The sequence below is a fragment of the Nymphalis io genome, chromosome Z (genome assembly GCF_905147045.1).
Source record: "Nymphalis io chromosome Z, ilAglIoxx1.1, whole genome shotgun sequence".
Lineage (NCBI taxonomy): Eukaryota > Metazoa > Arthropoda > Insecta > Lepidoptera > Nymphalidae > Nymphalis > Nymphalis io.
In genome coordinates this window covers 7,783,211-7,802,113 of record NC_065918.1, presented here as the reverse complement: position 1 = coordinate 7,802,113, position 18,903 = coordinate 7,783,211, and the positions used below count along the sequence as shown (strand labels likewise).

Here is an 18,903-nt window from a genome sequence, read left to right as displayed (position 1 = left end):
TATGTACAACGTGGTACAACTGTTTCTCTGACGGAATGCAGTTGATAATTAAATAATTGTCGAATCGTTTTTTACTTTTCAATTAAGTCTTAAATCTTAGAACAATACACAGGATAATTTTTATTACGAAAAATTTAATAGTTTTTGTGACATAGATTGTTATTAGTATATGTAATGTGTGCTGGGTATCTATTTATCACTTCATGCTAAAACGGTCTGCCATTTGTGTTCTGACATATTGTGATTAAATTATTCTCTATGAACCTTGTCTGCTGGTATTAGATTTGACACGTATTCTTTTTTTCACGCAAATCTTGAGCGAATCAAAGATATGCGGTCTTATCATATAACCCATTTTAACTTCTTCCTTTCTTTGAATAAGATTCCAGAAAGATTTATAACTTTCTAAAATTAAATTTTTGACAATAATAAATTGAATAAATTGAACGAAATAATGAATATCAACCTCCGAGGAAACAAGAAAGTTTGCGAGAGGTTCTGACTTAATAAGACGTTCCTATTTTTAATTTGTACAGATTCGAAACATTGTATGGAAACCATATATCTAAAAAGACAGTAAAAATCCATTGTTGGCATGCCAAATCATAAAATCATTCATCATTATCATAAAAGCGTTAAAAGTGACATGCTTTTTTATGCTTGGTAGGCATTTGCTAAATGCTATTTGCAAAAAAAGCAATACAACTGGCTTCGCAAGGGTATGAAATATTAAAAGGAAGGAAGTTTTTTTCTTTATTTCAGTAAAGTCATCAGCCCATCCAACGTTTTGAAAGTAATTAATCCCGAGATTGCCAAAGTTTTAAAGTTACACATATATACTTCAAGGCTTAAGACTTGTTGGTTAAAAAATGAGAGTATTTTTAACTTTGAGATCTAGATCTCAAAAGACTTTTCTGGTTATTTCCTTTAAAATATACTTGAAAACGACAAAGTTATATTTTACGCCCAGCGAAGCGGGCTGATTAGCTAGTAATTTTTTTTTTTTTATATTAAAGAAAGTTGAAAATGTAAAATCTTTTTATGTAAAAGAACAAAATTATCCCTGATGACATTTGACTATATGTGTCAATACATACGTCAAACGAAAAGTTAATGGAAAAATTTGTACAGAAATTATTATCAACTACAACCGAAAATAGTATTGAATAAACTAAAGGAAATATATGATATATCTAGTATTGATATCTTATTGTTTTGGCTCAAATATGTTTCTACGTTTGGTAGTATACTTACTTAGTGTTTTTATAATATTTAACGTATCTTATACTATACTATCTGTGGGATTTTGTTTTCGTATAATGAAGTTAATAAAAAATCCATTAAATGTCAGCAGATATTAATTTGAAGAAAGGTAAGCATTAGCATTTTATATCATTGCTTGTAGACAATCCGCACAATGTCACAGTATTCTTTTTAGTGATTTCTTCATCACAAATGTTGTTACAAAAATATTTTGAGTACAATGTGTGCCCTGTGCACATAAATAAGGTGATAATGTGAGTTAAACATTTTCCCTTAGCCAGAATGTCCAATGCTCAAATATTAGTCTTTAAAAATTTAAGCTACATAATTTTTATACGTTTTGTAAACATTTTAATAAATCCGTCTGGTACGTAATCGCAACGCAACAGTGCTTTTTTATTGTTGCTTCGTGTAATGTGTTAGTAGCCTGTTCGTAAGCGGCTTAGTCTAGGGAAAGATTTAAAAAAATCAAGCAGATTTTTATAAAAAAATAAGACCCGAAAGTATTTCATACATTATGACTGGTACACCATACATTGCAGAATGTTATTATTATTATCTTTATTTACTATTGACTTTTATATTATGTTATTTATATTGTTTAATATTGTTATTAAAATAGTGTTGTTCCCATCATAATGGATTTCGCTCTACAATGATTAGTATTTGTCAAGTATTTTTTTAATTCAATCAAAACGTAAATTTTCGTTATTATTTATTAACCTTTTGGTGAAACCGAAGTACGAGTACAATATTAATTTACAAATTGTAAACTAGTTTATTAGAAGAATTATATTTTTTTAAATAAACAAAGAGAGATGATTTACTTAATTAAAACAAGACTTTATAAGATATTGTATATGTATTTAAATAGTATGATATCAAATTAAATATACCACTTAGATAAAACTCTGGTTCCGTGCATCACGTTAAATGCGTCGGTTCTCTGGAATGAAATATGAAAAGTGAATATTGTACGTTCCTTGTAAAAATACTGGCTCTTTTAAATTAAATAACAAACGAACAGTGAATTTAATTTAATTTTAAACTGACATATAATATATAGCAGTAATATAATTTTGCAATACAACAACATTTAAACATATAACTAAATAAAATAAATAGAATTTTCTGCAATGGTTGTGTCTTCATTTCTTGTTATTTCAAGATAAATTAAAATTGTATTTCTTTTCAGGTGGAAACTGAAGGCGGTGCCGTCTCTTCATCCCCAGCGCTCCCACTTTGTCCGGCGGGGAAACCGGATGTTGACGCACAACCATTGCTCTGTGAAGGTAAGTCCTTTTTTTTATTTGACTTCGAAGTGTATATCTGCTCGTAAGTTCGTCAGATTTCGCATACATTCTAAACTACCTGCTATGATTTAAAATATGTGGTATCGTAATAAGCCTTTCGATCTGCTTATAGCTTATCTGACGTCACACAAAATATGGTGCAGTATTTAAAAAAAACATATTAATTTTTTAATTTTTTTCTTGTGCATCAAAATATCATTTATTCAAGTAGGCTTATAAAAGCGCTTTTGCCATATAGTACGGAACACAATCGTCATGTTACAGTATTGAATTAATTTAAATTAAATTAAAAGTACCAAATCTTGACTTTTATAGGAAAATGTTTGATACCTTGAGTTGCAATATTGCAAATTTCGTAAGGATCTCTTATCTTTTGAGAATAAAATATAAAAACATAGTCTATGTTTCTCGTTGATAATGTAGCTTTTTGTAAGTAAAAGAATTGAAAAAATAGTTTTAGTAGTTTTTGAGATTATCTATTGCAAGCAAACATAAAAAAAAATCTTACCCCTTTATAATATTCGTATAGATTAGTAAAGGTATAAATGAATTAGAACCTTTTATTAAGTTATAACCTGTATTTATCTTCTTTTTTTGAAAATGACATTAAAATTTATTAATAGGCCTAAGTCAGAAACTATGTGTTTATAGGTTTACCTTTACTCCTCGTGTTTATACAATGATTGTCACCGTTTTTGTCTGTTTCTTTTAAAAATATCTGTATTACTGTGAATATTATACAGTAAAAAATGTTGTAAACATATTGTGACGCAACTGTCAGTATTTCCCACTTTTATTACAAGCTCTTGCTCGCTGTTTTGTTTGCATTTAATCGAAAATTGCGTCTTATATTCAGATGTTCGTGTAGGTTAGAAACTTAACGGCTTATCTTATAAACGTGTCGAATATTCAGCTTCTTTGTATGATTTTATTTATGTAGTTTTTGTCTTCAGATAAACGATTTGGGCTTTAGGATAGTGGGATTTGTGCGAAATACTTTTTTTTTTCAAATAAGGTATCAAAATCGAAAACTTTTAAAAGACGATTACAAAAATGTATAAAACTTGTATCAAATAAATAGAGTATAGACAATACGGGCCACGCTATTCCGAAACATATGAGCTTATGTAACAACGACACTTTAGATTTTATAAAATACGGTACATATAATAATAGTTTGTTCACATTAGATCTTTCCTGTTCCGAAATATGATAAAATCCAGAATTCAGATATTAAATATTGATTGTTTGAGCTAATTTCGATAAAAACTTAAGCAGCATTCTGTTTTGAAAAATCTAATTTCAACTCATATTCGATTCTGTTAGTATTGAAGAAAACCTCTGTATTATTCGATAGTGCCACTAGTAAGTAGCGATTTCTAAAACTATATGGCATACGTCTACTAAAGAAAAGTGTTCATACTTAACGCACTAAGTCTATTATTATTACACATTACCATTTTCATACATTAGCGTTGCCGAACTTTCGAAGTTGTTTGTCACGATGTTCAAATTTTAACAGGTATCAAGTTTACGGTTGTGGCCACTTTCATTCAATATAACAACATAATGTTCTAAGGAAACAAAATACAATTACATTGTGTATATTCCGCTTCGAATAACTGTCTTGGAAATTGTCTAACAATTTTTATTTAATACTGTTGGTATCTCGTAAATCTAATCGAGCGAGGTTTGTGACAACACGGAGACTTTGTTGTTAAGCCTGCATTCTTATGTGCCTACAACACAGTGTGGTATAATGAGTTATTTTACTTTGTGGTGCTAATAATTGAACTTTGTTAGATTTATAAATAAAATTATGTGTGTATATAAAAAGTTGAGATATAGATAACTTAGGAGCAGTAAAAAATGCTTTCTAATTAATTTAAGACTTTACATGTAAAATATATCAGAAGTAATTTCCATTGCTCTGTTTAAAATTATATTATACGATTTATTTAAAATAATAACAATCTTTTCGTCTTACGGTTATATTATTATCACCATGTATATGTTTTAAAATGCTTATATTCAAAAGTGATATACATTATATGACTTGTCACTTGTAGGCTCTCTCTTATTTAATTCTAATATATTTTATTGTATATTTCCTCAGAAAAAGAAGAAGTTAAAAGGTCAAGGTACGTGTGCATCATGTAACACGTATAATTAAAGTAATTCTAGTTGTGCTTGCTTAGACGAATGATCCAATTAACTCTACTAAAAGTTGGAAATCTTGTTACATAATAAAATTACAGTTGAATTATTTGAAAGATATGCTCCCCAATATATTGATTGTCATGGATCAATTTGTAATAGTATGTGTTGGACTTTCGCGTGGCCGTCAATACTTTTATTTGTTCGAAATGACTATTTTATCGCAAAGAAACGCACGTGTGGTTCTTATTGAAATCGTGGCTTTTATCTCATTCTTATATTAATATGAACTTTTTGCAGAAATATTAAATAATATTTTTGTCACAAAATATCAGTTACAAAAAAATGTGAATCATTTTTAAATTATAATAAATTGGTTTTTCAAATAGTGTTCTATAAAATTTGTATACAATAATATTATAATTAAAAGAGATACTATGGATCCCAAACAATCCAAGAAGGACATAATCTTTTTAAAAGATTATCCAAGATTTAAAATAATACTCTTATATACATTTAAAAACGAAATCTTTGTAAAGATATATTTGTTACGTAGTTTCTTGAAGATTAAATGTGAAGTCAAATTTTAAAAGTATTTCTAACTAGCAAAGTCTTCAATAGAACGGGTCGCGAAACTCGCATACGTCAACTTGTTTGAAATAAATATTTGATTTTTCGAAGTATTTGATGTTGGGCGACATGTTTGTTACTTCGACAAAATTGTTACTTGCCTAAGAAAGAAATTGCAAATCGGATGAGTTTCAAACGACAACAAATAAATTGTAAACGACAATAACAGCTTGAGCTTTTTTAATGATTTGTTCACAGTGATACAACTTGAAATATTGTTTCTTTTAGCAATTAAAATAATTTTAAATAAGCCGTGGATAAAGTATTTTCTTTTACAATTGTAAACTAAAAAAAAACTAAACTAAAAAATACTAAACTAAAAAAAACTAAACGTAGCTGATAGTTTTGCATTTACAATTAAATAATTAAAAGCTTATATTAATAATAATAAAACATAACGCGTATTATTCTATAAAAGTGTGGAGAATGTATTGATTAATATCCATACCTAATTATTATTTTCAATGAAATATATTAATATTGTAATATATATTAGGTAATGCGTTAAAAGTTTTTCATTTTATTTATCTCCATTAAAACAATTATTGTTGTTGCGATTTTTAACTCCATAATTTTTTTTACCACCTTCCTTAAAATATTAACATTAGAAAAATAATACAACATTTATTTATTCCTTTATGTAATATAAACAATATGATTTATTAAATACTTTTTATAAAATATTGGTCAAAAATAAGATTGTAAAAAATTCGATTGAAATTAAAGAAAATAAAAAGTAAATTAACTTAAAATAAACCATTAAGCTTTTAAAAGTTAAATAAGAGGACTTCAAATAAAAAATTAAACAAAAAAAATTGAGTTGCTAATTAGAACAGAGGCCTTTGCCTGTGAACGACTTTTAGCAACAAAATATCACTTTGCTAAATTGCGCCTTTGACACATATTTTATGGACAACGAATACTATTAAAGGTTCTTTCTATTTTTCTCCGACTCTGATTTGAAAAGAATTTTTATATTTTATAAAATAAATATTTGTTAACAGTAGCCATCCGATTTAACAGGAAATAAGGTTTCTATCCTATATTTACAAGAAAATATCTTAATTTATTTAAATAATACGGTATGTTACAACCGTACCGTAACCGTAACAGCCTGTGAATGTCCCACTGCTGGGCTAAAGGCCTCCTCTCCTCTTTTTGAGGAGAAGGTTTGGAGCTTATTCCACCACGCTGCTCCAATGCGGGTTGGTAGAATTCACATGTGGCAGAATTTCAGTGAACTTAGACACATGCAGGTTTCCTCACGATGTTTTCCTTCACCGTAAAGCACGAGATGAATTATAATCACAAATTAAGCACATGAAAATTCAGTGGTGCTTGCCCGGGTTTGAACCCACGATCATCGGTTAAGATTCACGCGTTCTTACCACAGGGCCATCTCGGCTTTTTACAACATATGTTACAACATATACAAAATATTAGGCCCTTCTGTGATATTTCCTTCTTTTTTTGAACATATAGTATATGTTTTATTAAGAAGTATGACCATATATGAAGTATAAATTGGCCATTACTCTCGATGTATTTTTTGACTTGCTTCATTAATTATGAAGCATTCATTAAAATTGCAGGAAGAGAATCGATGAAATAAAATAAAGTCATTATTTAATATATGAAATTCAGTTGAAATGAGGTGTCATGTGTAGTGCGTTGATCGAGAGTTTCCAGTCGTAAGTTACAGTTCCCCTGTAATTTGGAGGTGCCAATGTTTGGACGATCGTCATCGTGAAGAAAGAGTGGATTAAATTAATTGACATGTCTCGATTGTTTCACAGTAACAGCCTGCAGTAATTATTGTGCTAGACAAGAAGATCGAATGAACAATGCCGGCCCAAATACGCTATGGCGTATTTGGGCCGGCCGGATATCAGCTCCTTTTGACTCAATTTGCACTTGATTTGGCTGCCACCCCTGTGTCCAACTAATGCGACTGAAAATAGTCATGAAGGATATTTTTTTTAACACCAATGTTAATCCGATTCAGAGTCATCTCATTCAACAAATCAGGACAAACTATGACGCGACTTTCTTGTTATTCGGTGACATAATACGGTTTCCACTCTCCAAGTACTTTTATGTATCCAATTTGACATAAATTAGAATAAATACTGTTTTATTACTTACGTTAAAGGCTGCTGTTGATTCTGACGTAAATGGAAATCAATCTCTTTCCATTATGGCTTTTAATTCATCGTTATTGATTTTAGTCTTCAGTCCGCCTGTACCTGTGAGCTTATGTTCAACAACGAACCCCATGCTCATTGTTGAAATCTAAATTTCTAGAACAGAGCGTGCTAAGTCTTTCGATTCTTTCTAATCCAATGAGCAGAAATGTCGAACACACGTTTGGTATTGGTAAAGATTTTATTTTGTAATAAACATTTTATGAAATATACATTTTTTCTAGATAAGGGATAAAAAATATAATATGTTATTCATTATCAACTATTTTAAAATCATCTGAAGACTTTGTTAAGATCTAAGAATTATTATTTCTTAGGAGTCTAGTATTTTTATAGTTCCAATTGTTTTATTTCAATCTATACTGATAGAGTACTAAAGTATATTATATATTTATAGTAAATTTATATTGGTATAAAATGCTATAGTAACTATGTATGTCTGTCTGTTAGGCTTTTACGGTTATACAACTGTAACAGTTTTGAAGAAATTTGGTGCGCAGGAATCAAAAAAGGACATAGTAAAATATGAAGTAAAACATTAGATTTGCATCCACTATTCAAAGTACATGAACCCTAAATTCTTTAAGTTATACTTAAAATTAAATATACAAATGAGAATGAGGCTTTTAAACAAGATAAAAATATAATAACAAAGGGTTTCTTGGTAACTTAATTGATGATAGTGGTAGTTATAACGGATAAAAAATATATGACCTCCAAGGGTGTTGCCGTCCTTTATAATATGAACACTAATTCGCTTTTCAGCGCAAATGGAATAGGTCCTTAATGTAGGTAATGAAACAATAGGGGTGAAACTCAATAAATTATGTATTCGGAAATTGTGAAATAAGAAATGCGTAGATTCGTTTATTCGGTTATCTAAGTAGAAATAACACAACGCGATTTTAAGGTTTTTGCCAACTTGCCCCAGGGAGAGGTTAATTAGTATGAGGTTTTCTTTGTTATTAAAGATAACTTTTCCATCATAAGCTCTTTTTGTAAATACTATACGATTACAAATTATCCAATAATCTCTCAAACTAGAACATGTCTACCTAATAATAATAAATATTCATGATTATATAGAAAATATTAATATTTAAACATAAAACGTAATTTCGAGAAACGATTCAGTTCAGCAGTTAGCTATATATTTTAAAAGCCGAGATGGCCTAGTGGTAAGAACCTTAACCGATGATCGTGAGTTCAAATCCTGGCAAGTGCTAGTTTCATGTGCTTAATTTGTGTTTATGATTTATCCCCTGCGGCTCCAAACCTTCTCCTCAAAAAAGAGAGGAGGATGTAACACAGCTGTGAGACATACACAGGCTGTTACTTTACTTTTATTAAAAGCAATTGTCCCGACTGACTGTCTAATAACGCACGGTCTACTATTATTATTTTTTATTGATCTTTTTGGGGTTCTGGATCCCTAGACTTGGTCTGAATGGTCTTTAGCCAGCCTGTCTAAATTATTAAATATGCACTAAAAACATTATGTGATTTTGAATATAAAGGGCGGTATTCGATTTTGGACAATTAATTGACCAGTTTAAAGTCTCATTTTGCTTAGCACACCAACAGATGATACATACGATTATGTTACTTTTTGATATTAAGCAACATTTTAAATTTAACAAGTCGCTCTGTTCCCGCGATTGAATAACAATATTCCTCATGAAACTGCAATCTGTTTTTACATAAAGGCTTCTTGCGTCTTACTTACTTTTTTCTATTATTTTGAACGAAACAAAGTCTCAAACGAACTTTTTTATCATACATATAATATACAGACTAATAGGAACAAATGAGTAATATAATAATAAACATCCTTAGCAAATCGTTACATGTGTAAATACAAAGTTTGAATTGTTTGTCGTTGTTTATTCAAAACAACATTGTGGTTATTCTGTTTGCTTTACGTAAAATTTGCAAATGAACCCGAACAAATTTATTACAAAAATGTTTGATTAAACGTTACGCATTCGTATATATAATATAAGCAAACAAGCAAAATATAAGGAGGTCAAAATTGTAATGTATTTTTTTTTTAATTTACCTGTATCTAGTGGAGGTACTCATTAGTTAATCTACCGTCACACACTTTGCATTGTTGCGCCTCGTTTTGATGTGTCATTTAGCCAGCGTAATGACAGGCACAAGGACATAAGGAAAGGCTTACACGTCAACACAAAGTTACTTTATATGAACTACCAGTTGGCTTATGTAGCCAACTGTCTTCATTTCTTATATATCGAGATAAAAACGTTTACAGTTCTAATTAGTAATAGTAGTAGTCCAGTTCATTTTGAATTTGAAAAAAAAAACGTAACACGGAATTATTTGATACATATGAAGAAATGATTTTTGTCTTTTTAAATATAATATGTATATAATTTTTTTTAAATATCTTTGAGGAAGTCGTTGATTCTTGTTTTGTTTCACAATTCTTGAATTATGAGTGGATACAGTAGTTAGGTAGTATTGTTCTTATATAATAGAAAAGCAAAACAAAAATACTTTCTTTACTAACTAGATATTTTTTATTAGAACAAAAACGCTGACGGGTAAGTATACCATCCGCAAACAGAATATACCACGGTTTACAGTCATTGACAATTGTAAGAGGCATTAGGCATTGCATGCAATGTCGTTACATTGTTAACTGTAGAATCGAAACTATTATGCCCCTTTTACCTGTTATGAAGCCTTACTCGTATTTTATACAGAACTTCGTTTAATCAAGATTTAGTATAGTTTATAAATAATTGCTAATTGAATTAAGGGCGAATTTTTCAATCGCCGATTGACTCTTATACAGATAAATGGAAAAAATACGGTTCGACATATTCTATTAAAATACCGTCAAAATGTAAAACATTGTTTGGATAAAAGTAAATTATTCAAAAAAAAAAATTCTTAAGTCTGTAATTTAAAATGAACGATTTGTATCATTTATGTATCATTTTCATTTAAAGTTAGTCTCTATATTCGTTTTAGTCATTTCTACTAATATGTTAGATATTAATAGTTGGAAATAGTTATTAATAATTGGAGCGATTTGTGGAGATAAACAGGGTACTCGTTTAGACGGTATCGATATAACATAGTTGTTGAATTATATTTAATGAAAACGTGAAATTCACGCTTGTCACGTCAATTGTCTAAGTAACCGGGTACCTTCAAATTGAACCTTCTCTGGAACACGCTACATCTTCACGTTGTATCTATATTGTTTTTAAAGTTTTTCTCTAAATTTCTTCCGTTAACTTTTTTTTTTATAGATTAGAAAGGCGGACGAGCATATGGGCCGCCTGATGGTAAGTGGTCACCAACGCCCTTAGACATTGGCATTGTAAGATATGTTAACTATAGCTTACATCGCCATTGCGCCGCCAACCTTGGGAACTAAGATGTTATGTCCCTTGTGCCCGTAATTACACTGGCTCACTCACCCGTTAAACCGGAACACAACAATACAAATACTGCTGTTTTGCGGTAAAATATGTGATGAGTGGGTGGTACCTACCCAGACGAGCTTGCACAAAGCTCTACCACCAGTAGACACGTTTCTCCATTGTCAGTATCATCAACACACTATAGTGGTTGCTTCATTATTAATAATAATTTATTTACATGAAAACATAATGAGGCATTGCAACGATTGTTAGCACTTAGTTTATTGATATAAATACCAAATGTAAATAATTACCTTACAAACCTTTTATTAATCAAAAACTAGAAACAAATTTTCTAAGTATGTGTCACATATACAATATCACAAAAGAATTTTAACTTATGAAATATTGAAATTTTTCAATCAAAATAAAATACAATAGGAGGATTATTTTATATAAGTCCTTTGTGAGCACGATATACTGTTGGCTGTTATATAATACAAAAGTGAATTGAATATTTTTTTTACATACGAACGACACGATATTGCAAGCAATACTGGTACGTTCCTATTTATTGACTTGAAAATATTTTGCCTCAAGTTATAATATTACTAACGTTCGCTTAGAGGTCGAAAAAATTATACATAACTTTTATTGAAAATTTAAGAAATACACGTGTATGAATTTAAATTTTTCCAAACATTTTTAGATCCTATTTCTATTTTTTTATTTATATCACAAAATTCGAAACTCGGTGATAACAGAGGAGAAAATGGTATTGAAACGTTTTGTTGTTGCTTTTATATACTTATGTATATATATTTCGTTCGCCAAACTGTATACAATAAAAAAGATGGTACATACCTGTACTCACTCCATTCGTCGTTATTGCTGTTACCCGAAGGCGTTGTCTAAAATATAACACTTTTTTATTATAGGCAGAAATTATGAAAACCTAACATTTGAGAAAAGTTACATTGCTTTTAAGATGTTAATGATTGTAATTCCCGTTTAACTGACGGTAGCTTTAGTCAGATTTAATGGCACAATTGAATTCTAAGCGGAACGTTTTAAATGAATTTAAATTTTTCACGAATGTCAACATACAGATGATATACTAGATAATAAATACACTGAAAAAGCAAAACATTATCTAAATAAAAAAAATGAGCCAAATCATTAGAACCTTTTCGAAATACACGATATAAATTTATGTATAAACAGTAATTACTCATTTAATTTAATAAGATTATTGACTCAATCAGAAAGTAAAGCAGATTGTAATTTACAGCTATTTTCACGACGTTTGCGTATTCTGCCTAAACTTTTGTTGCTATCTTCATTTTATATAATATAAATTAGATCTGTTAAACATTAAATTAAAAATATCACGATTAACAGTTAAAAATATTACATTAAAGTATATATGTATGTGTTGTCTAGTTCTTATTCTGAAAAATAAATTACGTTATATTTGATTATTTCGCTAGAAATTAAATTAATTTCTTATTGTATTGGTATAATTGTGTAATTTCGACGAGATTAATTTCTAATGCTAATAAATAGTAATATATATAAACTACTTACTTATTATACTTTTTTAAATATATTTAATTTTTAAGGAATTAATCGATACACAAACATATATAAAGATATTGATATACAAGATTTAATGATCGTGATATTTTATGGTCATAATATTAAATTTTTATCGGTGAAAAACAACTAAGTGGTCGGCTTTTAAGGCTGTTAAATTAAGTAAAAGTTTAAAAGAATGAAGAAATATCGATCGCTCTACTTTGTTTCCAGTTTTAATTTAAAAAATTGGAACAGGTCCCTGATCGTTTTATACTGATAGCAACGGACGGACGAATGTAATTATTTTTATTCATTTATTTGTATTTAAAATAGGTAAGCCGGTTTCTTATGGTAAGTGGATACCACTGGCCATTTACATTGGTACTGTAAATACTAACAAGCCCTTACATTGTCAATGCGCCAGTAATTTAGAATTAAGATGTTATTTCCCTTGTGCTTGTAATTACACTAGCTCACTGCTCACTCGCCGCTCCTTTACCGGAATAAAATAATACTATGTATTACTGTTTAGCTGTAGAATGTAGGCCAAGTGATTGATACCTACTCAGGTGGGCTTGCACAATGTCCCACCACCAAGTAATTAACTTAAGCAACATATAGTAATAATAGTTTTCTGTCAATACGCAGTGTTGGTTTTGTTTATGGGTTTCTGAAAATTATTCATGCGCCTCAAGGGATATAAATCTAAACATAATCTAATTATATCAAAATCACACCACGAGTTCCTGCGGTAAAAATGCTTAAACGTACAACTCTACAGATTTATTAACCTAACTGATATTATAAACGAAAATGTTTTTATGCTATTATGTCTTAAGTAATCAACTGATCATCATTAAATTTTGTATACACGTTGTCAGGGTTACAAAAGAGGTCGTAGGATACCTAACACCTTCCTCCCCTTCTACATGGGAGAAAACGCGGGTAGAAACTACTATTTTGTATAGTAATATTACAAATATGATAAGAGACTTCAAGTTTATTAATTTTCAATTTAAAATTCTTTTGATATAACAAAAGCTTCGTAGCATTCAATTCCAATACCTTGCAGAACTTGTTTATCAATATTTTCTTTGTTACGTATCATCACCGTCAATCATTATTATCCTCATTAGTTTTCACAATACTTAAAATTATTCAACGATTTCATTATATGTGACGCGTATATAAATGACGCGTATATATATCTCCTACAATAAATCAGCGCAACGCGCTGGTGAAAAATGTAAAATGTCGTGGAAAATGTAAAAATTCAATCAAAAACTACTCAAGTTATTGTTTGATTTAAAACAATTACAAACTTGGTGTGGAGCAATAATATTATATAATAGAGTATTTTCGACGAGAATATAAACGAAACTATTGTTCATCTTATTGGCTTCATTTTATTACTTTTATCTCAAACATGATTAAATATGATCGGTTTTGTTTAAGCACTTCTGAGTTCCTTTAAATAATTGTTTTATTATGGTTTATGATAAACATTTACAATGTTAAAATGCAAAACTAAAAGATATCTGAAACTTACCAGACATTTATAAAAGATAGATAAGCTGTCCTTGATTTTTCTAAAGGCATTTTAGATATCTGTTTATGAATATTAATTTTCCGTATATCGGTAATAGGTTGGGCAGCGTTCTCTTTGAAAACGCCTATACTGACAATTTTCTGTTTGACTACGTTATCATAATGAGATATATTAAAAAAAGGTACATATTATCATACAATCTAGACACATATAGGATATGTCTAACCTAAAACTCTTAAAATTTAATAACTAAAACAATCTGGAATTTTTCCAAGTCAATCAAATTACAAACAGTTTCTTTCTATCTTCTATTTAGTGCTCTCTCTATTGCATGAAAACCGTTATTTTATAAATAAATTTAGTTCTATAGTTCTATGTTCAAATTATATCAAACCAACACAAAATGAAAATATTACCAAACCATTTAAATTTTCCCATTTTGAACTAAATAAATGCGACTGTTCATTCTTCTATGTACAATATTCGACAAAGCATGAATAAAAGCTCGGCTAGTATAGAATCTGAAAACCTCTAAAAGCATTCGAAAAATATCGTCGTTTTAAAATTCAATTGTCCAATTTTTGACGTCATATATAAATATTATATCGTATTCATATCGATGCTTTCGAATATGTGGCCATATTTTATCAGTAATATTATCTTGCCTTAATTTTAACACAATGTAGAATCTTAGTTACTAGACAATCACAGCCACGATGATGATGACAAAGTCGAGTGGTCCACTGGCATTTAGTGTTCTTGTGTTTATATTTTGGTTGATTATAAATGATCTCGTGCTTGGTGGTACTAGAAAACACTCTGAGGAAACTTGCACGTCTCGGATAAAATTTTGTTATCCACCAACTCGCAGTGGAATAGTGGTGAAAAAACTTGATACTTCCACCTTAAACGGAGAGATCTTTCTCTCCGATTTGCCGAGCAGTGGGAGATTTGAGTGTATTTTTAGTGAAGTTTGATTTAAAAGTCCATGTATCGTTGTTTGGCCAAAAAATAACAATTCCAATTCTTTGTAACAACCAATTCCGATGTGTCTCGGTGATACGCAAATTTTGGAGCTGTCAATCCGTATAAAATTTCGTTGTATGCAGGTTGAATTTGCTGCATGGTCTACATAAAGTTTTACTACGCGATTGACACGAGGAAATTGAACGTGCCTTTGACATGTTGATATGAAAAGCCCAACTCTTTTGTTGCCTGGCTTGTCAAAGTAAACGATCGCTTACATATTTTATATACAAGATTCAGATTTTTTCAGATTAAAATGTTATTTTTTTATACTAAAATTTCAAATTTATAAGAATTAAAACAGAACAAATTTTGGCTTAAGAAAAACATGCTCTCAGAATCATTTAATATTATTGGAGAATAAAATTAAAGTATACGATGTATTTTTTTTTAATTGTTGTAACAAGACTATCTACTGCAATATTAAGCAATCGCTGTGTACTTGCACGCGGAGCAAAGTGCCCCTGCAATGGAATGTTTATTTTTTAAATATTTAAACTAAAGATTCGCTACGTTTATACGAAGCCGTTTACTGTACTCAAGTTTTCTAAAAATTGCAAACATTTATATTTTTAGAATTTGATATAATAAAAAAATACAAAATATAAGTACAGCGTATTTTATTCTTTTTAACAATGAAAATCGTTTTAATATCTGCAAAGGATATCTTATAATATTTTAGAAGTACTTTTAGTAACATATTTAAAACATATTTTTATAAACAATTTTGCTATATAGGCCTAACCGCTAGTTCGTATCGCACAGGAAATTGTACAATAATTCCATAGTTTGTTATAGAATATTGTTATCGTGGTGCCAAAGGCTTCATAAATTGCTCAGTGTCCGTGAAACAATACCAATCTATTTTATTTTGTCTGACATCAAGCAAATTTCCTTTATCCGTGATTTTGGTAATAATTGAAGTACTTATCGATACAAAATAATAAACTTGGATAGCTTCCCTTTTTTTCATATAAAGATTTATCCGGAAACTATTCCCTGTAAAAATATTACGTCAGTTAAGTCTGAATAGAATATTGCGCATACCTCGGGTCATCATGAAAGTGTTAAGTGTGCTTTACTGACGCTTTATGGCTCTCGGTTATTTAATTGACATTGAAATCTTCACCTCCGGTTTGACATGTTAAAAAATAAAGGAATGCGCATAATACGCATATTGCGGTGACGTTTACGTTAATAATCGTTATTGTTATTATTCACTGCTTTACATAGGCGCACGTCCACAGGCTCAGCCAAAAATAATATAATTGTACTCTAACCGCTTCGGAGTGGGGGGAGGGCCTCAAATGTCAAAGTACCTAGGGTTCTCTAAGTCCTGCATGCATCATAACCATATAATTTTAGTGTCATAAACGTAACCTAGTTATCAATTAATAGCTATGCATCTCGACCTTCAATTTAAATAGCAAGCTTCAATAAATGTAGTCGAGCCGACTATCCGCCTGTTCTATACGTCCTTAGACGTTTTTTTTTTCTAAGACGCTTATTAAAATGTCTATAATATCTCTAAAATAATTGGTATCGTTTACACCTTTCAAGTAAACGATACCTTTTAATATTTTCTAGATAGAGTTTAAAATAATATGTTATTTATATGTTGATTACGATGATTACTGTGTGTGGAGTAAATCTATATAAATATTACATTTATTTAAAACTTAAGTTACTTAAGTATTATTGTCCCTTCTATTATATATTTATTATATATTATTATAAATAACGAAAATGATTACCGTGTCATATTCATAAAATGGAGTTTCGTATGAACTCTAGGAAATATACGCCATTCTATAGATATATTTGACCTCTAAAAAATTCTCATAATCAGCCAGTCGGCTGATCTGAAGGTATAATTAAGTTTTGGTGGCCCAGTGGAACCAGGTAAGTCCTGGTAAATCATCTCCTGCTCGGCGGCGAAGGAAAGCTTATTGAGAAAACCTGCGCGTGGCGGACGAAAATCTGCCATTTATATCCACTAATGTGCATTGGAGTAGCGTGTTGGAGTAGGCTCTAAACTTTACCCTCAAAAAGAGAAGAGGCCTAAGTCCAGCGTGTGAAAGTTCAATAATAATCAAATTAATATAAACAACCATTAAATATATAAAAATCTATTTTGGACAATTATCATTATTTTATCGTTAACCCGGAATGCGTGGTAAATTAAGTTTCTGTTGAAACATGTCACCGCGCGATAATGGAATCAATTAGAACATCCGACAAGTGTGACGAACCTTTTTTAATTTTCGAATACAAGCGAGTGTTTAACGAGGAATTATGTTCAAATACGATTTAATCCTGCTATTTAAAAGTACCTGTAGCGGGGCTTTTCGTAAGCCTAAGGTAAGGGTAAGTACTACCCACTCATCACCCATTAGTATTGTTGTGTTCCGGTTTGAAGAGGGAGTGAGCCAATGTAACAGTCACATAAGAACATCTCAGTTTCTAAGGTTAGTGGCGCACTGGCGATGTAAAGGATAGTTAATATTTCTTACATTGACCATGTAATTAATATGCGGTGGTGAACACTTACCGTCAGGTGGCTCTAATTGTATGTCTACGTAATACATTATATTTTAACAATTTAACAGTCCATAAAGACATCGTTTATTTTATATTTATATTTTCATTATTGTTCTTATTATTTTTCAAAGAAATAATTAATATATTTAAGATTGTATTTGGTCAGTAATTATCAAGTATAATATTATCATTTGAACAGGTGGTCCAAGGCGTATACTATATACTACAAGTTTTTTTGTCCAAATTATATTACATATTGTATATCCTAATATTATAGTTCTGACATAGAAGTTTTTTTAATTAATTGAATCACCAGATGAAGAGTTACGAGTATGTCGACGACACTTACTTGAAAATACAAGTTACTAATAATACTTTTCTGTAAAAGGTTTACTATGAACATTATCATACATCATTTGTCCTTCGACTTTCAAAATAAGTTGGTTGTTTATAATTTTATATTAAAAACAATATATAAAACCTACTAAATAACTAATAGTTAATGGCCTTAGTAATAAAGTTTGTTGACGGAGTGTTTAGTTAAATACAGATTTATCTTTTTCTGTCATCATTAATTTTACATTCGAAAAAGAAGACACAGTATTGCTCAGAGAACATTATTTCAAATACAGAATTATCTATGTATAATAAACCTTAACAGTAAAGCATTGTTAATAATTATTATTAATAGAGTTCATTACTCCATTTATGCTACATTATAATATTATCAATAATATATGTATGTAATAGGGTGTATCAAAAAAAATGACCGTTTTTAACTAAATACTTGTATTATCATTACTTTGATATAAAATACAATTAATACTCAAAGTATGGTCCATTATTATCAACCGTCATTAGCCATCTGCTAGCCAACTGCTCGATCCCACGGTGGTACCATTCCGTGGAATGGCTGTCAAAAAACTCTTGGACCGCAATTTCACCTTATGCAATATTATCAAAAATTTTTCCCTTGAAGAAAATGGTCTATGGATCCAAACAAGTAGTAATCTGATGGTGCGAGGTCTGGAGTAACTGGTGGATGAGGCAGGAGTTCGAACCCTGAAGTTCTTCAAACTTTTCTTTGGTTCAACGGGAAGTATGAGAATGCTGATAATGCTCGTCGCATTATCTTGTTGACATAAAATTCCCTTTCGGTTGGTCAAAGCAGGATAACGCTCTGATAATTTGACGAACAATTTATCCAGTTGTTTGCAGTAGAGTTCAGAGCATCTATCAAGAAC

The 18,903-nt window shown here is 30.0% G+C and overlaps 1 protein-coding gene across 2 annotated transcripts in view; it reads left to right on the top strand.

The window, feature by feature from the left end:
* Positions 1-18,903, top strand: part of LOC126780709 (adenylate cyclase type 6) — a 160,991-nt gene that overhangs the window by 73,340 nt on the left and 68,748 nt on the right. For both annotated transcript variants that reach the window (XM_050505354.1, XM_050505355.1), the window contains exon 4: positions 2,459-2,555. In XM_050505354.1, coding sequence (XP_050361311.1) covers positions 2,459-2,555 — 97 coding nt within the window. The remainder of the gene's footprint in view (positions 1-2,458; positions 2,556-18,903) is intronic.